Source organism: Semicossyphus pulcher, unplaced genomic scaffold, assembly GCF_022749685.1.
Source record: "Semicossyphus pulcher isolate SPU_LCO1_2020_fin unplaced genomic scaffold, fSemPul1.0.p SCAF_2, whole genome shotgun sequence".
Lineage (NCBI taxonomy): Eukaryota > Metazoa > Chordata > Actinopteri > Labriformes > Labridae > Semicossyphus > Semicossyphus pulcher.
In genome coordinates, this window is record NW_027211693.1 from 13,474,953 (window position 1) to 13,499,766 (window position 24,814).

At 41.0% G+C, this 24,814-nt stretch overlaps 2 protein-coding genes across 4 annotated transcripts; both read left to right on the plus strand.

The window, feature by feature from the left end:
- Window positions 1-671: 671 nt before the first annotated feature.
- On the plus strand, window positions 672-9,194 carry gsr (glutathione reductase). 2 transcript variants are annotated; one of them, XM_069669565.1, is made up of 13 exons: window positions 672-869; window positions 1,288-1,459; window positions 2,398-2,424; window positions 2,543-2,631; window positions 3,875-3,944; window positions 4,094-4,241; window positions 4,348-4,402; window positions 4,487-4,586; window positions 4,679-4,933; window positions 5,832-5,943; window positions 7,440-7,571; window positions 7,746-7,879; window positions 8,566-9,194. In XM_069669565.1, exons 1-13 carry the CDS (start codon window positions 808-810, stop codon window positions 8,713-8,715), a joined length of 1,506 nt encoding a protein of 501 aa, XP_069525666.1. In that variant the 5' UTR covers window positions 672-807; the 3' UTR covers window positions 8,716-9,194. The 2 variants fall into 2 exon arrangements, with proteins under 2 accessions (XP_069525666.1, XP_069525665.1); XM_069669564.1 differs by lacking the exon at window positions 672-869 and having other exon boundaries at window positions 1,204-1,459.
- Window positions 9,195-10,233: 1,039 nt separating this feature from the next.
- Window positions 10,234-23,755, plus strand: slc30a9 (solute carrier family 30 member 9). 2 transcript variants are annotated; one of them, XM_069669562.1, is made up of 18 exons: window positions 10,234-10,322; window positions 10,769-10,918; window positions 11,021-11,197; window positions 11,411-11,458; window positions 11,644-11,743; window positions 12,011-12,103; window positions 12,255-12,337; window positions 13,119-13,177; window positions 14,927-14,994; window positions 15,557-15,715; window positions 15,956-16,091; window positions 16,181-16,220; window positions 17,299-17,370; window positions 17,748-17,855; window positions 19,280-19,445; window positions 19,945-20,074; window positions 21,500-21,613; window positions 22,474-23,755. In XM_069669562.1, the coding sequence occupies exons 2-18, from the start codon at window positions 10,810-10,812 to the stop codon at window positions 22,516-22,518; spliced, it is 1,707 nt and encodes a 568-aa protein (XP_069525663.1). In that variant the 5' UTR covers window positions 10,234-10,322; window positions 10,769-10,809; the 3' UTR covers window positions 22,519-23,755. The 2 variants fall into 2 exon arrangements, with proteins under 2 accessions (XP_069525663.1, XP_069525664.1); XM_069669563.1 differs by having other exon boundaries at window positions 10,773-10,918.
- The last annotated feature ends 1,059 nt before the right edge of the window (window positions 23,756-24,814 follow it).

Below are 24,814 nucleotides of genomic sequence, written 5' to 3' on the forward strand. Positions count from 1 at the left end.
ATGTAGCAGCGTTTTGTTCTGTTATGTGGTTTTTAGTGAATAAATCCTTTCTTTGGACGTGATACCAACGGTTGTTAGCACGGTCAGCCGCGCAGCTTTGCCCCAGCTTGACGCTATGCATTTCTAGCTAGCCAAAATGCTCCCGGAAATGGTTACTCTTGCCTTCAAAATAACAGTTTAGAATTATAAATAATAATACTCATAGGGTGGTTTTTCTTCATTTCTAGATAATTCCCCTCCCTGTTTGTGATCGTTATATTATGTATTTATTGTCCACGGTACATAACTCTCGTATACGCTACAAAACATTGTGGTGCGCGTTTTTTGAAAGAGTGAGATTTTAATTTGAAAGCCGTAGCCGGAAATTCGATTTGTCATTATGATTGTTGACAGGGACCGATTTTGGCGTAGGATAGGCGCTATTCTTGAAGAAAAAAAATAAACCACCTATATTTCCCGTGATTATTTACGCTTAATTCTAAACATGCGTACAGAAAACGTAATGCTGTGATTTGTCTTCTATTTCTAAAGTCGCCGTTACAGCTTTTAATCAAAATGCCCGAAGACCACATAATTCGTGCTTGTTGTTATAGTCAGACAGGAGGGCGTTTGAGCGCGTCAGCTGGTACAAACGTGTCTGTATTTTGTGACTTCACCCGGTGACACAGGAAGTGCTTTAAAGCTTTTGTATATGGAAGGATAATGAAGTTCACCCATAGGTCTCCATCGCCTGAGAGTGGAAAGAGGGGGATAAACAACGGTACGGGGTGGATGCATGTTGTTAAAATGCCCTAAAACAAATGAAACATGCTGTTTATAAGGATCTGCAGACTGCTTTCTACTGTGTCAGTGTCACGGACATTACCGAGGTGAGTAATACAGTATATTCATAACTAATACTGAAGAGTATTCAAATCATGGTCATGGTGTTGTCTTGATTACATTTATTTAAAAACATTTTTAATTAAGTAGCTTAAAATGTCTTAAATCCAACTTTATATTTGTTGCAGAATTTGCTCTCATTAACCTGTTATTGTGACCCTCGTACTGTAGCTCATGTGAGGATCACCATGACTATTGTGAAAACAGTTTCTGGGATTTACACACCATTGTTGTAATTCATAATGACACAGCATTGGCTTTCACTTGACCCTCCCATTCGCCGTTTGTCCGACACACACGCCTGCCTGCGAGCTTCCTGGTTATGGCAATATTAATCCAGCTAACACGTACGCAAGCTCCCTGCTGCTTCATCCTCAGAAAGCAACTTTTCTCGTCTTTTCGCAGACACGCAGTTATCCGCAGAAGCATGGCCTCAGACCCGACGGCGACCGAGACCACCCGGTTCGACTTCCTGGTGATCGGCGGCGGGTCTGGAGGTCTGGCCGGCGCTCGGAGGGCGTCGGAGCTCGGTGCAGCCACCGCCGTGATCGAGAGTCACAAACTCGGAGGTACCTGCGTGAGTAAAAATACAAAAACCTCACTGTTATCCTCCCCGACCACTGTCACTGTACTGTCGCCTCTGCAGCTTTAACACGCATGTCGGTTGCCAGGTTCACTGCGAAGCCTCCGGACTCCTTTTGTGGAAGTTTTTTTGTTTACAACAAACATTGTTGGAATTTTAAAGCGTCTCTGCCCATAATTATAGCCCTCACCATTGACTGTATGTATATATTATACAGTCAGTGGCCCTGACATACGGACAGTAGGCTACAAATTGTTTGAAACAGATGTAATCCTCATGTTGCTATGGCTCTTATATTTACCATGTGATTGTATGGTAAAGCATTGTATATTATAGATGTTAATATATTGTGCTCACCCCCACCCTGACTTTTCAGTTGATCTAACAGAAAGGAAGTTGATAATGGGAAGTGATATTGCTGCAGATTTTCTTATTGCCTAAATCCATTTCACACTTGTGGTTTTTAATTAGGCAATTATCTTATACAACTATTTGTACAGTATAATACAGGCTTATTTGATTTGCAGACACGCTTAGCTGCCTTTTCTGTGCATTAAAGCTATGTATGAAGTTTAATCTAATCATTTAATGATTCTTTTTATTTTGTAAAACTTTCCCAGACATAACGCCACCTTGGATCTTATTATGTTTCTTGTGATTGTTCTTAATTTTACCAAACTGATTTTAGCTATATCATCAGCTCTGTTTTTTAGTAGATACAAGTCTTAGCTAGGAATATAATAATAAGGAGAAAAAAAGTAGGTTTTATTCTTGATGCCCACTGATTCCCAGATGTATTCATTTAAAACTTTAAAGGCTGCGCGAATAGAGTTCAGACCTCCTAAAGCGTTTTCCTTCTAACTTAACTTGTGCTTCAACCCTTTTGTGAAACCTGACACTGAGCTAATTTGCTGTGTTTGAATGTTTTCCAGGTCAATGTTGGCTGCGTCCCTAAAAAGGTACATTTCTTTTTCTATCCTTATTGTAATATGTTTCAACTATGAGGTATAAAAATGTGTTCAGATGCATCAAATATCCCTAAATGTTAATCCAGTTTATTTTACCTTTCCCTCTCAGGTTATGTGGAATGCTGCAGTTCATGCCGAGTATCTCCACGATCACAATGATTACGGCTATGACGTTGGAAATGTCCGTTTCAGTTGGGAGTAAGTATCACTTACACAACTGTCTGCTGGTGTCTTTTTTCACTGCGACTACAAAGAGCCATGTTGAAACCTGTTGTGTTTGTTCCTGGAACAAAGCTGTATCCATTTCACAGCGCGACTTCTCAATCACGACAGCTTTTGTTGCTTCACCTCAGCGGACTTCTCTATAAACAGAAATATAAACCCTACACTTGTGTTCATGTGTGTGTGCACAGTGTAGTTCAGTCAAGGTGACTGTTAAAGATAAGCCCCTGGAGGGAGTGGAGTTAATCACTAAACACTAATGAAAGACGGGGCTGGGAGGTCATTTTAAGGTGTGGCTGTTTTAAATTTAAGTTAAAGTTTGGCCAACTGAACAACAACAGCTATCAGCGGTATTTCCTTTATATTTGTTAACTACCTTATTGAAACAGCTCTCTGCAAAAAAAGCAGACGTTAAAATATTAACAAGGTAAATCAATATAGTTGAAAACATGTACAAAGCACTTTCTTGGTTCAAGTCTATAGGCTGTAGTTTGTTGTGTTTTAGTGCAATGTGTGTCCTCCTTCGTTCCTTTTTAGTCGCTCCCAGCTCTAATAAATGAAATGCATCAAATATACTGAATATACGAGTATAAAGATGTTCCCTTAGTGTACACTAATCTAGACTGAGTCTGAGAATAGCAACAGAAGTACATAGTATAACCCACGTGTTCATGAATGCAGAGTGTTGTTTATAAAGACAGGAAATGCTTTTTGGCTTCCTGCATCATTTTTGCACTGAGCTGTAAAAGATGATGGAGAGATTTATGAGCTGATCGTTGCCAGTTTGACTCCCTCGATAAGGCAGGAAATTCTGGTTCGGGTTGCAGAAGTTTTCCGTGTTTTTAGATTACATAAAGGAAGTATGGACTTAGACTTTGCATGTCAAACTATTATCTGACATCACCACTGAATATAACATCTATTCAGTTACCAAACAGTTCACACCAGTGTTTGTATCTGAAAATATTGGTTATGTGTCTTAAGTTCAGAATATACCAGGACTACCCACAGTTCACTTTCATGACATAGATGAACCCACTGTATCTGGGTCATGGTTGAACCCTTTCGTTGGACCAACAATGATCTGGTTTTAGATTTCCTTAATATGTGTTTTAGTTGAAGGTGTCATTTGAACATAATTGAGTGGCAGCTCTTCCTTGTGCAAAAGTGGGTAAAAAAAACAATCTCTCATCATTGATCTGTTATCTTGTGTTTGCAGAACCCTCAAGGCCAAAAGGGACGCTTATGTTAGTCACCTAAATCGCATTTATCGCAACAATCTCGACAAAGTGAGTTTAAATTTGTATCATCTTTATTATTTCTGTGTGTTTGTGAAGGTTTTTTTCTCATCGTCTTCACTGGATTTTGTTTGTTAACATGACTTTCAAAATAAAAGAAAGTAATTGGATGGAAATGAATGACATCTTCTCCACTTTAGGCTAAAATCCAAACCATTCAAGGCCATGCCAGGTTTACAAACGATCCTGAGCCGACTGTGGAGGTCAACGGAAGAAAGTATACAGCTCCTCACATCCTCATTGCCACTGGAGGGCAGCCTTCTGTTTTGAGTGAAACTGAAGTTCCAGGTTTGACACATAAGTACTACATTATCTTAGCTGCTGTTCTACTTCAGTCTATTAATTAAACCAAATTGAAACTGTGCAATATATTGTGTTTTTTTCATCATGTCAGGGGCAAATCTGGGCATTACCAGTGATGGCTTTTTTGAGCTTGAAACTCTGCCAAAGTAAGTTGACTGTACAGTCTCTGTAATGTATATTCCATGTTTAAAGTTTGTGCCTATGATTCAAATATTGTGGTCTCCAATCAGGCGCAGTGTGATCGTGGGTGCAGGTTATATTGCAGTGGAGTTGGCAGGCATCCTTTCCACCCTGGGCTCTAAAACATCCCTCATTATTCGACAGACCGGAGTAAGACACACACAGAATCGCAGCATCTGCTAAGTGAGGACTTTAAAAAGTAAAGTGTGAGATCTCCATGTACTCTCATATCCTCTCTGCAGGTTTTGAGGAACTTTGACAGCCTCATTAGCACAAACTGCACCAAAGAACTGCAAAACTCTGGTGTAGATCTGTGGAAGAACTCTCAGGTGAAGTCTGTGTGTAAAACGGACAGAGGGCTGGAGGTGACGCTGGTCACTAAAGACCCGGAGAAGAAGAACGACGAGGAGAAGATCAGAACCATCCAGGAGGTGGACTGCCTCCTCTGGGCCATCGGAAGGCAGCCCAACACCTCTGGACTAAACATCGGCGAGATGGTAACAGTCTGCTGTGTTCTTCATGATGTTTTACTCTAAACTGGATGCTGAAATGTGCAGAGGTTACAACATACTATGAAATCAGCAGATGTTCCTAGACAGAAAAAGATATAGAAAATTCTATCGTGGCAGTTCATGGTGCTGGAAATTGTTCCAAAAATATCCATCAGTAATAGAGTAACTAATAGAGTGACTTCAGCCTATCACCACTGTTTGTCTGCAAAGGGAAAAAAGTGGCTGTATTATTGTGGTTAAGATCACAGCAGTTCAGCAGATTGATGTGAAGTTCTTGTTCTATACATGAGCATAAGTCTTCTTAATACACATCTGCATAAAAATACTAGCTTTAAGAACATACTATCGGACATCTCTTGTACAAAAGAAGCCCAAAATTAAACAGGCATGGGAACATCTTAAGTCAGTGGTGTTTCACAACCGTCTTTGATGAGTGCAATGTCTGCACGTTACAGATTTAAAAACTGCTCTCGGAGAGGTTTAAGTACTTTCTTCTATTTAGAGCAGTTGAACTGATGTTTGTACCTCACTATAGCACTGTAACACTTAAGGGAAGTTTGTGTTAAGAAAGCATCACATTGAGGGAAGTTAGATTGTAAAGTTATGTGATTATAACTCTTTTCAGCAGTTGCCTCTCTCTGTATTTCCTTGTTTACATTTACGGCTCCAAGCCTGCAGAGCGGGTTGAGTCACTGCCTGTAGACGGAAACATTTCTGCTCAGTCGCTCACTCCTTTATTTAAATTTTCTGTCGCAAGTGCAGAGAATAGAGACAACATTATGCATTGCAGCAGAGCTTTAAAGTGTGTTAAAGTGAATCAGAGTTTTTAAGGGAAACACATTTAGAGAACAACTAAAATGTGGTGTTTCCTCTCTGTCTGCAGGGTGTGGACACGGATGAAAGAGGCCATATTATTGTGGATGAGTTTCAGAACACCAGCCGACAAGGGATCTACGCTGTAGGAGACGTTTGTGGAAGAGCTCTCCTCACACCTGGTATGAAGTTGCACTAATAACTCAAATCTTTTTACTGATGGTGCTAAAAACTGTGTTATCATGTCTACATTCAAGTTTGGGCGTTAAAGGCTTTAATTGTATTTGGTATCCAAGTTTAATAAATCAACTCTTGGTTTTTATGTCAAGAAGGTATTTTGATATTGGTACGGTGAAATAGGTGTATGGATGCTTTTGCAAGAGACCCTATTAAAAGGTTGTATTTAGGACATTTAAGCCAGGTCTGCAAGTAAATCCCGTGTGAAGAAAATGAAGAAAATAAATCAAATTTAAACACATTTAAGCCCAAATAACTGCACTGGAATTACCAGATAATGCAGCTTTAGGTCATCACCCAGTCAGATTCTGGTCTGGTTTTGAGTTAGAAGTATTTTAATGACAGGATACACTTCATTTTTTGTGAGGTTGCTGCTGTGCACAGTTTCCAGTACATTTACATAATATTTGAATAAGAAAAAGGCCTGTAAGACACATACTGATGATGTGTGATAAATCTTTGGAGTCCAAGTATTCACTGTTTTTAAGGCCGGGGTGATATTCTTGTGATAGGGAGATATTAATTTAAAATACTAAATTAAAAAACATGTCAAAGAAACCGGAGTGCACAGTGTTGCTAGAGCTGACACCTCACAGCTGCAAGGTTTCTGGTTCAAATTCAAATCCCGGTCTGGACATACGGGCCCTCTCTGTGTGGAGTTTGCATGTTCTCCCTGTGTATGGGTTGGTTCCCTCCGGGTACTCCAGCTTCCTCCCACAGTCCAAAGACATGCTCGTTAGGTTCATTTGTGACTCTAAAATTGCCCGTAGGTGTGAGTGAATATGAGAGCGAAAGGTTGTCAGTCTCTATGTATCAGCCCTGTGATTGACTGCCGATCAATCCAGGGTGCACCCCGCCTCTCGCCCAGTTACAGCAGGTGTCGGCTCCAGCCCCCCCACGACACTGAACAGAATAAACAGTATAGATAATGGATGGATGGACAAAGAAACCTTTCAGCTGTGTTCTGACAAAAAATGTAGTAATGTGGTTGAACTTTTAAAAAACATTCAGACCATGATTTGACTGCAAATCTCATATTTAACACTAAAGCAAAGTACTCAGGACCTCTCCCTTTCAGTGACATCTATAAGTGAGCAGTAGACATTGCTAAATCATTGATCAATGATTGTGCACTTTTGCGTTTGTTGCAGCTGCCAAGTGCATGTATCATCAATGATACATAATCTCTGTAGCTAGTTTACAACAGCCAAATAAGATATTTGCTTTTTAATACCTGAGAGATCATAAAAGTGTTGCTGGAGGTTTGACCTCAACTTTGAAGTCATGCCCGACATGCTTCTACACTCCTGCAAGAATCCTGCAAACGTGTTGCTTTGTACTTGTTTTTCTGGTTTTAGAATAAAGATTCCGATTCTTTTGTGAGCACCTGAAATGTTTTCCGAGGACATTCACTCTGATGTTATGTTGCATGTTTGGACAGTTGCCATAGCTGCAGGCAGAAAGCTGGCACACAGACTGTTTGAGGGCAAGAAGGACTCCAAGTTGGACTACTCCTGTATTCCCACTGTGGTGTTCAGCCACCCACCCATCGGAACGGTGGGCCTCACAGAAGGTGGGTACTGATCTCTTAATCAAAGTTGAACATCATGTTTCTAGTGTTCCATTTACATTTTGAATGCAAAAACATCCTGTTACTCTGGATTAAAGTGGTGGCTTATACAGACGCTAATTAATCCCGGTTTTACTCTGACCACAATTATTTAATTGTTAAATCATTATGTCACAGAGGAGGCCATAAAATCCAGAGGGAAGGAGAACGTGAAGGTCTACAGGACTTCTTTCACTCCCATGTATCACGCCATCACGAGCAGGAAGAGTCAGTGCGTCATGAAGCTGGTGTGTGTGGGCAAGGAGGAGAAGGTAGGAGTCGACTGTTCTCCAAATTACAGCTACAGCATCTTACTGCACACAACACTGGAACTTACAGGGTCTTTTGTTACCCATCTCAATATGCTTTTAATATGACGCATTAAGGAGACCTATCAAAGGGTTAATGTTTTCACAAGGTAAATATGTTCAACATAAGTTTTTCTTGTTCAACATGTTGACACAGGCCAACTAATGCTGAGCGCTGAGATTATACTCCTTGAAATCTACTCCCTCACACTTCTAGTTAAGACAGTTTTTTTATATATACCCACACCACCTGAACACAATTTGAAATGTACATCTCCCTTCATTGTTTTCAATATCACCTGCTAAGCTAGCTTGCAATATTACTGAAAATGTAACCCTGGGAACAAGGGGAGAACCCCGCCCAGAACAATGTACTCTCATAACGCATCAAACTTTTGAGTTTAGGGTGTGGCCATCTTTTTCTTCGCCAGGATTTGTACTCCTGCTTTCACTATGTGGAAATGACATCGATACATTGATGTTTGTTATCTTTGTCAAACTTGATATCCTTGTTTTAAGCTTATGTAAACCACATCTAATCTCTGCAGGGTTTTGGAAGTGACCTTTGTGTTAGACAATGTGCTTTTGTGTTACTGTGTTCAACACAAACAACTTCAGTGATTTTTCTGAATGTTCTGGTTTCTCCACAGGTGGTGGGTCTGCACATGCAGGGCCTGGGCTGTGACGAGATGCTGCAGGGCTTCTCCGTGGCCATTAAAATGGGTGCTACCAAAGCAGACTTTGACAAGACTGTCGCCATTCACCCCACCTCATCTGAGGAGTTTGTCACGATGCGCTAATGCAAACACACCCAATGCTTCCCTATACGCCCAGACCAGCATACCAGGACAGAGTCACTCCTCGGTACTACTCTCGCATCAGCTTGACGACTTGCTTTCTAAAACTACATACTTCCATTTTCTCTCATTTTAGTGACCTTATTTGTGCGCAGTGTTTTCATTTTTATCTAAATGGACCAAGACCGAGTTATGGCCTTATTAAACTGTACTGTGGGTCTTGATTAATGATTGATTATTCCAGATTCCATTTTAATGATTGTGAAATGGAAGTGATTGATCTGCAGGTATTCTTGTCAAGTGATTGCACGGGAAGTCAAAAGACCTCTCTCCTAGTGTATGTGTTTGATTTGTCAGTCTTTTGTTCGATTAATATCAAAAACACTGCTTCTCCTTAAGGCGCCTACTTAATACCAATGCAAGGTCATAACATATATACTGTACTGTCCTAGGATTCAATAAACCTGCAGGTTTTTTCTTAAGTCAAGTGTTTCCTTTCTCTTCATTCTGTGACTAGTCGCCTTCTCTGTCCTTTTCCTTTGGCAATGAATTAATTGTTTTTCATATTAAGACAGAGGGAGCTGTATTCCTGCCAACAGTAAGAGATACTTGTCTGTTGGCGGGAAACCTGTTTTTTTTTCAGGGGGACATTTTTTTTTATCACTGCAGAGGGTCTATATTTATACTAAAATATTGGACATTCCTAATACAGTCGTAGTGAAAAGTGACATATACAGTATATATTGAAATACTGTACCTAAGCATAATTTGGGAGTATTTTTACATTGCTTGATTTGTCTGACACGTTTTACTTGTACTCTAATCCAGTTCAGAAGGCAATATTGCACTTTTTACTCAACTACATTTATTTAACTGCAGATTTACAGTAAACTTCTGATTCTTAATTGCCATGATTTTAGTTACGACACATATGAAGAGTATATTAAATACAAGTAGTTTGACTTACCAACAGGGTATAAAATAATCAACATTTACAATATGTGAACTAATTAAAAACAACACGATGCCTCTTAGCTGTAAACCCAATAATACTAATCAAGTCAGATAATATTGCCCTAACGTGGGCCTTCAGCTGCACAATGAATATTTTCATTTGGGATACTTAATGTACATTTTTCTGACAAACCAATAACATTTTCACTACAGTTACATTGATAATGCAAGACTCATTTAATATATTATTTTTATAATGTTATAATTTTACCAAAGTTAACTATTGCTACCACTTTTGAATTTAACAAAAGTATTTTAAGATTAAGATGATATTTTATTGACTGGTGGCCCTATAATAACCGTTCTTCCTAACTGTACATGAAATAGTTTCATGCAAACAGAAGCTCGGAACATTAAATGACCTTGTTTGCGAATCAATTCACATGTTATCGCGATAAAGGCCAACTTAGAAATAAAAGCTACTACGCTCTCGCGAGAAGGCCGACACGTCACCTGGATGTCATAGGTCACGTGTGAGTGTGTGTGTGTGTGTTTTTGTAGCACTTACAGTACGTCCATAGCTGTGGTACTATTAGTCTGGCCATAGATTCTCAAAATGGATACATATAATGCAGAAACAACATCGCCATAGAAAGGTATTTGCTTTTCAGAATAACCAAACGTTAGGGTACTCATCTATGAGTCGCATTTTGTCCATGAGTTAATTCAAATGTTACACAGCACTTGTTACTTAAAGCGGATAACGATGTTAGCTAATGGTGTTAGCTCGCTAGCTTGGTTAGCAAAGTTTGAGGCTCCATAGCTTCGTCGTTAGATCTGTAGCTGTGCTAGCGTTAGCCGGCCGGCAAAGGCATTACTTGACTCGCCAAGAGATTATCATTGACAGTCATTTCTGTTACACGAAATTGCCAGCTTTGTTAAATCTGTCAGTTTACATGTAGCTATGCTAACGTCGCTGCCTGTTTTAACTGTCAAATCTTGAGAGGCTCTGTCTAGCCCTTTACCTGTTTTCATTGGGTTAATTTGGCAAGCGGACAGCTAATAACAAAGCAGTGACCGGGCTGTCTGTACCTCCGCATAGCAAGTTCCTGCACTTCAGTACCGAGCCCCGCAACAGCGAGGATGTTCCCCAGCCTGGCCCACAGACCATGGCATGTCTTCTGCAGGGTCTCCTTACAGCACAGGGCCCCCCTGTCTCAGCGGTCCCCGAGGCTCCCCCAGCTGAACTACAGTAAGGAGCACATCTCGGACTCTTACTTTCTGTTTCTTAATTTGTACTATTGGTTTACTGTACAGGACAGCAGAGGGAATTATCACATATTCTGTTGTCCAGGTTGGCAGAGTGGAGGCGTACACAGCTTGTGGTTCAGCTTCCCAGACTGCCGTGTCACCTCTCTAGGGCTGGGCAAGGTGCACTACTACTCTACCTCTGGCAACAGTAAAGATGGTCCTCCAAAAGCAGCATCAGGTGATGCTCCGACAGCAGAAAAGGTCTTGTCTGCATCACCAGGTGCTAAACCTTTTTATTTCAGTACCCTGCAGAAGTTGTTGAGATGTTTTGTGTCTGTCTGTTTTTAGCGTTTGGTGTGTAATTGTGTTGTATATGTATATGTTTACAATATTCTGCTTTAAAACGGTTGCCTTATTGCATGCCATGTCAACACAAGCACTAGGAAATAGTTCTGGTAACTTGAAATGAGTCTTCATTTACTTGCTCTCATAGGGTCATCACCTAAGGGGCTGACTAAAGCTGAGACAATTCAAGTAAAAGGTAATTAACAACATTTGTGCATTCTTCACCTAAAACACATTTCAAACAAGACTTCCAACCTAACTCTTGATTTATTTAATGTTTTAAGTATCTTCAGACTGTGTGTCTGATTTGGTGGCTAGCACAAGTACGGGATATAATGAGTGCGGGTAAAAACCTTGTATCATAATTTTTCTCTGTTGCAGTTCGTGCAGTCCTGAAGAAAAGGGAATATGGAGCCAAGTACACTCAGAACAACTTTATCACTGCGGTCCGAGCCATGAATGAGTTCTGTCTCAAACCAAGGTGACTTCTGTTCCACAAACTAACAGTGTTATATCTAATTATTCATTTTATACAGCAACACTGAACGGCACGTCATAGCAAAGCTAATTTAATCTATCTTCTATCTCTTTTGTGCTAGCTGAGATGCTGGCAGACCACAACCCATATTCCTCTGAGTTAATAAGTAGACGTGCTGTTGTAATTAGCTGATGTCAGACTGCCTAACATCCTTTTTACACAGCACTTTCCTGCATCCTTCTCCCACCCCCTTCCTCCTTTCGTTCACAGCGATCTGGAGCAGCTTCGGAAGATCAGAAGGCGCAGCCCCCACGACGACACAGAGGCGTTCACTGTCTTTTTGCGGTCAGATGTGGAGGCCAAGTTAGTTCTGCACCCTATTACATCACACATTTAGAGATATTAAGAATACAGCACCATATGTTTTCCAAGAAATGATTGCTCAAACCAACAATTTACTTTGGTATGGTGTTCAATTTCTGTTGATTCATTCATTTGTCTCTGTTACTTCTAGAGCTATAGACGTTTGGGGGAGTCATGAAGCTTTAGCCCGAGAGAGGAATCTCAGGAAAGAAGTGGAGAGAGAGTACCAAGAGAGTAGGTTTATATTTGTTTCCAGGCTGGATGTGCATCTTTGTGAAAATGAAACGATACTTTAAATTTGGTCTCAAAGCAAAACATTTTGTGGAAATGTGAGTTTTCACTTTGTAGTGGACAAATTGATCAGAAGATCAACATCACTCATTTTTTGGGGGGAAATATAAAGCTAGTCTGTTAGCCTAGTTTAGCTCTAAGACTGGAAATAGAGAGAACCAGCTAGCCTGACTGTCAAACCTTAAAAAATGATGTCCCCCAGTTCACTTATTAACTTGATATGTCTTGTTCACATACAAACTAAGGTATAAAAACAATAAAAGTCCGAGAACAATTTCACTGCTCTGAGCAGTCGCTAGTCAACCAACAGATCGTTGGCAAGAAATCATTGGCTACATGCCCTTCCATAAAACAGAGGACTATGTTTTTCACATTTTGGTTTTTGTAAACATGAAACAAACAAGACATAACATGGTAATAAGCAAGCTATACAGGTGCTGGCCAATTGTATGACCTTTAGACTGAGTCATGTCAGCTGTTTCCCTCTGTTTTTAGGCTTTAGGGTAAGCTAAGATGGCTGCCTGTAAGCTATATCCTTATATTTATCAAACAAAAATGAGTCTGCTATCATCTAACAGTTCACTAGGAGGCGAAAAATTAAGTTTCCCTAAATGTCATGACAGCCGTTGACATTTTCTGAATATGTGCTTAGTGTATTTTTAAATCTCACCTGAATGTCACACAGCTGTTATTAATCTTTCTTCCTCTGCTTGTTGACCCACAGATATATTTCGGAATCAGCAGCTGTTGAAGGAATACAAAGACTTTTGGGGAAACACTAAAGTGAGCACATTTTTTTTTAACATGCCATTTTGTTTTAAAATCTGATTAGTTCTCCAAATCCTTCTTTATACGTGAAGTCGACATTCCTGTCACCATGCCCGAGGTGTCCTAATAACACCCAAAGGTATATTTTTGGCACTGTGACAGAGTCCACTGCATCTATATGACAATGTCATTATGTGTTGTCATTCATGCAGTCCCCCCTCTTCACTGTAGGCTGCGGATGTTTTTTGAATGACTATTATACTGTGCTGCAGCTCACTTGTATGTCATGGTATATTCTACACTCTGCTGGCTTGTTCTGAATCCCCACAGCGTGCTTCATGAGATAACATTAACTGTATAAGGTTAGCATTGACAACAAGGCAGAAAATTACCAACCATTAGTGCTGTCAAAAAGGACGTTCGATTATTCCTTCAAAAAAACCCACAAATGTTCGAACTAATCGAATATCTATTTTTGCACAATATGTCCACAAGAGGACATACCAACACAACGAGAGACAAACTAACTTGCAAAGATATATTGATTTAAACAGAAACGTGCCTTTTAAAAGATCCTACACCTTGCAAAATAAACAAATTAAGTAATTAGGTTACGGTAAAACGGACATTCAGCGTTCCAAGCGAGCTGTGCTGCGACAGGTATATTTATTCAAACATAGCCTTTAAAAAAAAAAATCAACATACTTACACCTGTCTGTTATGCTGGGGGTGAGAATCTCTCTGTCGGGCCGGGCCGGGATTTAAATTCTCCGACATCATTACCGCACGCCACACGGTTGTTGTTTTAGCTCGTTTTAGCGAGTCTAAAGTTAATTATTAACGTATCATAGTGACGTTGAGATGCATTCAAGGATGCTCCGTAACCAAGAGTGCGTGTGTGGACATACGAGAACTTGCGAGCTCGCAAACAGCCGCGGTTGTGCAGTTCTTTTTGTCACAACGAATATTAATTTTAATATCAGAATATCCGTTTTTTATAAAAATTTGGTTATATATTTGAATTTAGAATATTCATTGACAGCCCTTCCAACCATGTATTAATTACTGTATAGCAAAGGCTGGCTACTTAATAATTTTATTTCACCATGAGGATAACATCCATAGAGTTAGTAGATATTATACTAACCACCATTTACTTAACTTAGGAGCAGAAATAACAAACCTCTCACCTAATTAAAAGTGGTAATCTTGAAGATCTCTGTTTTGTTCTCTTTGGCGGCACCTGTGGCGATAAACTGTAATTGCGGGAGCGCACTTCCCAGATATCCAGACAGTGTTGCATGTGTGACGTCCACGGTTGGCTCTGGTTGTAACTCTTGATTTTCCTCGCTGACGGTCGCTTTCCTTTTCAGACTGTTTGCCTTCATCTGAGCGTCGAGTTTGTTTCTTTTTCTTTGGATTTTCACTTATTTTTGAAGTTGTATCTGTAGTCATCCATCTTTTCTTTGTTTGTTCAGCCATAGTAGATTACTGTTTACTCGCAACACTTGCAGAGAGCGGAAAAGCCGCCGCTTAGCTCCGCCTACCCTCTCTGGCAGATCAACCACTGCTGGCTGATGGAAAACGCGCCATAGGCTCAATCACCATTGTGTTACCTCGTTCAGCGATAGACAGTGACTTAACAGACATTCATTTAAATGGAAATCTTTGAGATTATCACTCCTAATGCTGACACAGGCACATTCATAATCCATGTTCTTTATGCCTCAAAACTGAAGGTTCTTTTTTTCTTTTCTCCCAAAGCCTCGATCAGGCCAGAGAGCCACTTTTCTACAAGGCCCGGGGAAAGTGGTTATGGTCGCTATTTGCATGTAAGTTTTCATACTCCTCCCTTTCTCCCTCTTATTTGAATAGTGTTTGGTTTTGCTGTGAAGTCATCCCGACAGACGCACACAGTGGGAGGTATTGAATTATAGAGGAACCACGAGTCTGTTCTCAGCAGGGTTACTCTGTACAGAATGTCGGAAAAGTATCAAGACTGTAGCATCGAAACTGAACAAAAATCTGGGGTGGATAAATCTCGTCACAAAAATAGATCCTTCAATAGACTTAAATGTGGACTTTTTGCCACATGAGATGTTTGTTCCTAGAGAAACACCGAGCGGTGCCGAGTTCTGACTCTCACCAGTAAAGGTCTAAAAGATGAGAAAATGCACGGGACCTTGTCTCATGTGAATTCTCACACTATTGGATTAGGATGATTGTGTTAGAGGACATGTGCAGTCACATGCACAGCAGAACGTTTCCTATGTTGATTGAGCTCATAGACTCACAGACCTCCATTACTTAAGCTCTAATTCAGAAGCATCTGACTGTAACATCTCTTGTACTTTTGCCGTAATCAGCTCATCTACTTGTTTTCTTTCTCTTCAGCAATGGGCTCAACTTCATCTTCAAGCTCCTGGCTTGGGTCTACACTGGATCAGCCAGCATGTTCTCAGAGGCCATCCACTCTCTGGCCGACACCTGCAACCAAGCTCTGCTCGCCCTGGGGATCAGCCAGTCTGTCCGCAACCCTGACGCTGGGCACCCGTAAGCAGCACACACTCGCTAAATGAGTTACAGAAAGAAGATTAAAGGAAAGCAGGCAGTCCCCCAAAGGAAAAAATAGCTCATTATAACACCAGAGAGTGGACGGAAAGTCTGTTTTATGTCAGGCTTAAATGTTTTCCATGAAGGCTATAAACAGAAGTCTACAGTTTATACACAGACAGTGCCGTAAATATTGTTGTGATGTAAAAATATGCTGCATTATGACTGTGTCTTTTCCAGGTATGGCTTCTCCAACATGCGCTACATCGCCTCCCTCATCAGCGGGGTGGGTATTTTTATGATGGGAGCAGGCCTCTCCTGGTACCATGGCATCATGGGACTGCTGCACCCAGAACCCATTGAATCTTTGTTATGGGTGAGTGTCTGTTTTGACTCTTTTCTTTAATACAAGGCACGTGTATAAAAGACAATAGAGGTCTGACATTTCATGTTTCTGTGTTACAGGCTTACTGTATTTTGGCGGGCTCTCTGGTGTCTGAAGGAGGTGAGTTAAAGAAATTAAGCCGATTTCCAACTGGACAAACACCCGGCTTTTTGGGTTAGGGTTAGTTAGCTTAACGGGAAAGGCTACAATCGGCATTCAGACCCGGGTCAAATGACTCTGCAGTAGACCCGGGTAGTTATCGCCTCGGCTCCGATCTGCATTGATGGGAACAAAAAACCCTCGACACGCTCATCTCTGCCCCCCTTTCCGGCGCGATGCTATGCTCTGTGAGTAACTTCTGTAACTCCTTGTCATCTCAGCTACAAATTCCGCCCGTCTCCGTCCAAGCAGCGCTCGAACATCATTCCAAATTTGTCGGCGCTGAATTTGATAAACAGACTGAATGAGAAATATATACAATAAAGACCTAACCACCGTAACATCTTCACTGTTTACTAACCCTGTCTCCGGCACATTTGTGACATCAGACAGTGACGCAGCAGAAAAGAGACCGACAGGAGTATACTCCACTGGCAATGGGAAAACAGACAATCGGGATCTATAAGCAGGTCTTCCCGGGTCTGAAAAACCTGCGTCAACATGCTAATTTCAGTGGGAAAGGGGTATTAGAGTGGTGATCACGAAGATCTCGGTTTCTCTTTGGCGGCGGTGATAAATGGTAATTGCGGCAGCACACTTCCCCGATATCCAGACAGTGTTGCATATGTGACGTCCACGGTTGGCTCCGGTTGTAACTCTTGATTTTCCTCGCTGACGGTCGCTTTCCTTTTTAGACTGTTTGCCTTCATTTGAGCATCAAATTTGTTTCTTTTTCTTTGGATTTTCACTTATTTTTGATGTTTACTGTTTACTCACAACACTTGCGGAGACCGGAAAAGCAGCCGCTTAGCTCCGCCTACCCTCTCTGGCAGACCAACCACTGCTGGGGGATGGAAAACGCGCCACTAACTGGGCGCCGCTTGTGATTTTTTTCCGCTAAAGTCACACCAGTGACTTAACAGACATTTATTTAAATGGAAATCTTCCAGATTTTACTCTAAGTTTGAATCTTTGAAGACATTTTGACAAAGGGTGTCCATTGTGTACTGAAACATCTCTTTCTATTCCCCTTCCTCAGCCACGTTACTAGTAGCCATCAACGAGATAAAGAGGAGCGCCCGCCATCACGGATTGTCTTTTTATGAATATGGTAAATACACTTGAAATCTTTTTGTCTCAACAGATGTACAGTGCAGGTACACCGTCTTGAAAATGCTAAATTGAATTTCAGAAATCACATACAGTACAATAGACTTCAAAAGATAATTGGTGAGTTGCACTTCAAACAATATACCCAGATATTGTATCTGAGAACATATTAGTTCTGTTTCTTAGATGAATCTTAACTCTGAAGCAAAATAAAACCAGGTGTTTTGTGTGATAATACACAGACAATGTAATTCAGGCCAAGCTGCATATTTTGGAAAGAAAAGCCCTAAGGCTGCCAAAAACATAGATTGGTGTGAAATGAATACATACTACTAGTTTTAAGTGTTAACATGCTCTTGCATTGCTTTGTGTGTGCAGTAATGCAGAGTCGAGACCCCAGCACTAACGTGGTCCTGCTGGAGGATGCCGCTGCTGTATTAGGAGTCATCATGGCTTCTGGTTGCATGGGGCTCACCTCTCTCACAGGTAAACAAAGACACAAGGCCAGCGATCACACTGCAAGACTTACTGCTCAATTCAAATCCGGGTTATTTTTGTTTGGCTGTTAACATCATTTTGTGGACAACATCAGATTAAACTTGTCAACGTCCTGGACCGACCCATATGAGCAAAAGAACAATAACAAAGATGTCACACGCAGCACACTGTACACACCAAAGTAAACATGGAGGCAGCTGAAGTCAGTGTTTATAGTTTTGATATGCAGTGGAAGCCGGATCATTTACGAGCAGATGATAACAAGGACACATTTTTTTTATTATAGTTTTTCGTGAAGCAATGGCTGCTATTTCTGTTTAGAGGTGTGTTGATGCTGACACACATCCAGGAGTGTTGGGATCGTGAAGTAAAGGGCCTCACAGAAAAATCCCTCATCCACAAATTCAGGTTGTAAAGTGCTACTGTTAGCTTTATCTGCTACTGCATCTCCAAAAGCTCATAAATATGATGAATGTTGATCTAGGATGAAGTAAAAGTAGCATGAGGTCCAATATGACTCGTCAGACTAAGGTATGGTGAGGCAAAAAATCTGACCTGCGCCTGATTCTCGACCACAAATGAAAACGGCCCAAATTAAGAAGATCAGAGAACTGATTTTGTAAGGAGAAAAAGAAAAGAGAGACGTCTGAGTCTCGGAACTGAGCTACTTGAAAAACATGTGACCTGCATGCGACTTGTATTTGATCACTCAAATCGGAATTGGTCCGCGTTGCCTTGGTAATAAGCACATTTCCAGGAGTGATTCTAAAGAAGAAGAGGAAGACTTCCTTTTTCCACTTGACAATGGAGGACAACAACAAGCTGATAAGGCAATGACTTATGCCTTTGCCGCTCTTGTCCGTTGTCTTGTTGCTTACTTGCACAAAAGTGTATGCACATCCAAAGTCCCAACACCCGAGAGCCATCCATGTTTTAGGGAAAACGAACGGATGTGACGTCTTTTCTTTTTGATGTTTTTTGTTGTGTCTTTTTAATATAATTTTCTGTTCACACTGATATCTTACCTGGGTCACATTCTAAAAGAGATATGGACAGTGACCCCAAAAAAATCAGATATGAGCCACACATCGGAGTTGAGCATGAAGGCCTGCAGTATGAATGCAGCCCAAACGTAGCCATCGAGACATTGTTCACATGTTCCTCCTGTATCTGTTCTGTTGTCCGAAGTAACGCAGTTAATGATCTCGGATTTTTATTGCTTCTCTTAATATTATACTCTCTATCTGTTCTATAGTTTATTCTTCTTTCATTGATAAGTCAAATTACTCTATAATCTTCCTCTCTTGTTTTTGCACTTTGATCTCGAATGTAAATGTTGGCAATCTCCCAAAGTTTCACTGTTTGTCCTTCTCATCCACTTTCTTCCTTTCCGTCCCCTCCCCTTGTTCCAGGTAACCCGCACTACGACAGTTTGGGTTCTCTCGGTGTGGGCACGTTGCTGGGCGCCGTCTCAGCCTTCCTCATCTACACCAACACAGAGGCTCTGCTGGGACGCTCCATTCAGGCCGAGCGTGTGCAGAAGCTTACAGAGTTCCTTGAGAACGACCCTGCTGTAAGGTCAGCAAACAAGCACAGCCACACTCTGATGTACACACGCACGCACACGGTTGCGTCAGGACTTGATGTCAAGTCTGGAATCATTCATGTGAATGCAATTAATCCCAAGTCACGATTCTCACACCAGCAAGTGAGCACAAGTTTGTAATACTAATGTAAGTGGACAACACTCGAGCTTAAAATAGACCATCTGGTATATGCTGGTCTTTACATGCAACAGTCTTTAGTGTCAGTTACACACACGGAGCGGTGCAGAGTGATCACGTTTGGTGCCTCAGTAACAACATGACAAGTTACAGAGATTGCTTTAAGAAATTGATAATCTTCCCTTGGAACAAATTTCTTTCATTTAATTCTAACAAATTTTAAGACATTTCTCACATTACATGATCAACACATGTTGTTAAAGCAGAATTCTGCTCTTGTTTTAGTTGAAGTTGTCATTTCCTGCCTGCCTGATCTCAAGATTTCCTGATAAGCTGTATGTTCAAACACGCAGGGCCATCCACGACGTGAAGGCCACTGACATGGGACTGAGTAAAGTGCGCTTCAAGGCTGAAGTTGACTTTGATGGCCGGGTGGTGACACGGTCTTACCTGGAAAAACAAGACATTGACCAAATCCTTAATGTAAGTCTTTGTCGCTCATTTTGGTATATACATATTTTCATGTGCTACAAGACACATCAGGGACAACATCAGCAGTCATCTCCATGGCTGGGCCTGTCTGCTTTTAAACTGCAGTGTACCAAGGACAGGCTGAACAACACGTTTTCAGATTGGCAGGTTTGAGACGTCACAAACCTAAGGAGCCAATCCCGTTAATGGACGGGGTGACGCTATGCATATCATTATGTGTAACCTATGGCAACCACTTCTGCGATGCACGAGCCAGCTGTAACCGTCATCGTAATTTTTACAAACTCACTGCTGACTGCTCACGTTAACGTTACTACTTCTAATTACAACATTTCAAGCTGGCTAAGTTTCAACAAGTTGCCACTGAACGATGGCAGAGACGTGTTTTGTTTTCGGTTGTAATTTTACAAAAAGGAGATATGTAGTACATACATAATACATAATTTATTATTTCAAGCAGAGCATTGTATATGTCTCAAAACATGACTGGAGCTGCTCTTTAACATGTAGTGTAACCCCACAAAACAAGGTCCTCCCACAGGTGACCACGAACTGGCAGTGAGAGCTTTTTGCAAACGTTAAAATTGATCTGAAATTGAAAACATAATAGCGAGACCATAATTTACACAATAATTAGCTTGTAGAGGTTTAAGGAGTGTGAAACATTTACAAATACTTAAAGAAATTACATCAAAATAAAGAGAAATACCAATGTAGTATCAATGTTTCTACATTCACAATTAGATCAATATGTTTTGTGTTTTGGGATGAAATAACACGCTCAGTCTTTGTGTTTTTTAAAGACACAATTTGAATACTTTTATCAATTACTATAGTTCATTAAATGACATAACCTTTAAGTGTTGGTTGTACAGATTCTCGGGATATGAACTTGAAGACACTCCTGACATCACAATAAGGACATACTTGGTTTGAAGGGTTAAAAAGCAGCCATCTTCACTGGAAGAAGCTTTATTTACGTTTAACTGTATTTATTTACATTTTTATAGGTTTATTTATAATCTGCAGAATAATAATTACTCCAAAGTGGTCATAAATGATCCTCAGCAGAGTTTCTTTTAACAAGTATGAGTATTTAATAAGAATTCTGCACTGCTATGTACAACATACAATTTTAAAGATGGAGTCTTCATGTTATCTCCTGATGTACAGAGGTTAAGACTGAATCGGTTGCCCCCTCATTGAGCTTTAGTGGGAGTGACCAAAAATGTCAGTGTTTACTTTGGGAATCAGAACAAACCAAACAAACAGGATTCCTTTTGTTTGAGCTTCATAAACAAGAGGGATCTCTGTTGGCAGCAAAAAGTCAACCCTTAAGTGTGTCCTGTTTCTTTGCTGAATCTGGACCTTGAATCTTAACCGACACAGTGAAGTGTGGCTCGTCTCTCTCTGCAGGACATCCAGCAGGTGAAGACCCCCGAGGAGCTGGAGAACTTCATGCTGAAACATGGAGAGAACATCATCGACACCCTGGGGGCCGAGGTGGACCGCCTGGAGAAAGAGCTCAAGGTACTTAAATAAACTGATAAACCTAGAAACTCCTGTTTCATCAGTTCAGGATGGTTTGTTCTGTGTTTATGGTAAGAGCTTCTGTGCATTTGCACCACAAAATCGTCGTGCAGTACAGATGTAGGGCAGGTCACTGGAGGCAGGTTCTGAGGGGAGTTGGCAACGACCACAAACACTGCAGCAGTTCCTATGATTTGCACTGTTTACTGCTGTTTCAATTGATCAAATTGAGGGGAAAATAAATGCTACTCTCAGATAATGAAAATAGCCGCACATAAAGGGTAGAAGTTTAAAACATTGACAGAGAAAAGGGGCAGTCATGGATATAAACAAAAACCTCTGCCTTAAGACTGGAGGAGCAGAGGCTTCTCACGGTTTTTACCAGGAACTGATGAGGAAGTGATGACTTGAAATCAGCAGGTTCGACTCCCGGTCTGCTGATCATTTGGTGCATGTCATCCCCCACTCTCTGCTTCCCACATTTCCTGTCTCTATTCAGCTGTCCTGTATAATAAAGGCAAAAGCCCCCCAAAAAATCAACGTTGCCTATTGGCTGAGCCCAACTACCGCACCAGTAGCTAGCAGGACTGCAAACTCTGCTGTAATTTGTGTGTTTTGAATGTGTTTCAAATGAAAATACATGGAAATAGTGTTGAAATAACTTGTATTCTCGTTTTAATTAATAAATAGCTATAGAAAACCTTTTTTCCCTCCACGATTCCCCAAAAACAGACAGAGTCTTATATTCCGGTGCAACTTATATTCTGAATTTTACTTTCTTCAATTTCCAATTCTTCTAAATGAACTTTATAAGCATTGCAATACAGATTTGTAGATAACCCTGTTTTGTCCCTCCACAGCAACGTAACCCAGAGGTTCGTCACGTCGACTTGGAGATTCTATAATACCTCACAGCTGAGGGGACATCCTGCTGCAACCAGAGAATACACAAGAGGAAGAGATGAAAGGAGGGCCGAGCCTGCCTCTGCTGTCTGCCTCCCACCCTGACCATCGCAAAACACAACACAGTTTCTGCACAATTCATCAAGTCTTACTGTAGATTGATTCAAAACAAACACACTTAAGGACAAAGTCTGGGCAATGATTGTGCTTTCTTTATGTTGCTTGAGCTTCAGTTAACATCAACCTGCCAGACAGAGGCCAGAATCCACACACTGTTGTGTGTGTGTTTCTGAAGACTAAAGACTGTTACTAGTCTCCTTGAATCTCTGTTGCAGCTCTCTCTCTCTCACACACACACACACACACACACCTCTGTCACAGTGTAGTGTTATGGTTGTTTGCTCTCACATTCCTCCTTGAATGTGTTTTGGGTTTAAATCATGACATCTCCAAAAAAAAAACAGGACCATCTTTCACTAGACTTGTACTTTACTTTAACGTAATGCTTGAACCACAGTGATAGTGTTTCCTTCATTAGTACAAAGGAAACCTGAGAGCTACATGTTCAAACGAGACGTATTTAATATCTAGACGATGTTAGATTTTCTTTTCTTTTAATGTACAAACTGAGGAGCTGAAACGGCACGACGCTGCCGCTGCAGGCGGAGTAGATTTTATTGCTATTACAGGACAATACGCAAATTATAATGTGATATTAAGGTTTAATTTGATTTGTATGATAGAGTTGAGGAGTGATCTGATGTTAAATACAATAGCACTTAATGAGCAACCGGCAATGGGACATATTATTCTTTACACAAGGTCAGATGAAGAGTGTGAGCATCCTTCCAAGCCAAGACACAACAAACAGCTGTTAAAAAAAGTCATTGTATAAATCATCCAGGATGTCACCCTGTACAGTGTTTGTACAAAACTATCAAGTGAATACTACTCATTGTTCCTGCTGATTAATCTCTATAAACGTACGGTGACTGTGCTTTCATTTACCGTCACAGCTGCAGCATGGGTCACACCTGCCTGCTTAAACACCTTGTTCTGCTTCAGGAGGTGGGCCGGCGGAGTCATTTCATCTTAGTTAAGAAGGGGGAGGATTGTGGATATTATATTTTTGAAGGTGTTAATAGTGTAATATTTTCCATTTGGTTATAACTATGTTGCTACTGCTGAAGGAGTTGGAATAAATTTGAAATAATTTATTAAATTATTTTGCTTTCCGTTTTCTGTCACGTGGTTTGGATTTCTTTTTAGCCATTAAACACTTAGTCTTGAATTTAATGTGATTAACATTACGGAGGGCTCTTATTATAAGATGTTGAGAGTCTTGTAAGAGTTCCAATCTTCCTACCCGGATGAGCGACCATCGTAGGTTTAGGGAAAAGCTCCATTGGATGCGTCGAGGAGCTTTTTTAACACATCTGGAACAGCCAAAAAGGTAAGAATTCAACTTGTTCTTTAAAAAATAATGGCCTGTTTCCTTTTTAAGCTCAGACGGTTGCCTGGAATGTAAACCCAAGTCCATTAGATGGTGCAGTTGTAGGGATGAGAGAAAGGGGGGGCACTAGCCTGCACGCTGACGTCAATAAAAACAGTCATTTCCAACCAGTCTGCGCATTGACCGACCATTCAAAACATTACGCACAGCATCGCGGCTGGACCACGCTAGACTACTCGACTGAAATAATTTTTTCGCCGAGCCCCGGAGAGCGGAGACAATGCGGACAAAGCTCCATTGCAGGTTTTTGACCATTGAATGTTGTCTTCACGTTTTGGGTGTTGCGCGCATATCAGTGTCATGTCTCGTCATACCATTCCCCAGTCAGTTGTGCCAGTGCCTCTGCCCATCGTGTTTCCTTTCATGTCTCCCCTCCTCAGAGAAAGAAAGGGTCGCTTGTGCACGATGATAAAGAATCATAGCCAGATCCTCGGGCTGATTTGGCTCATTATTATTATAAAGGAAACATGCGTCGAGACGCGCCTGTCACCAAACACATCCTCTGTCATTCCGCAGCCTCCTGCACATCACATTGTTAGTTTCAGCATCGTTTATTGGATTATTTTGTAAAAAATGTCTGTTTTTGTCAGAATTTTTGATGCATCTTGTTTTTTCCTCCCTAATATTTTCGTCTCCAGCTGCCCACAGATGGGGGCGCAGTAAACCTGCACAGTTGGGGTCTCAGATTTTCATGCAACCTCCCCTCCATCACCACGAGCCTGTGGTTACAAAATCCCAAACCCCATTACTCTTCGGTGCGGAATTGCATTAAAGCAACGAGATTT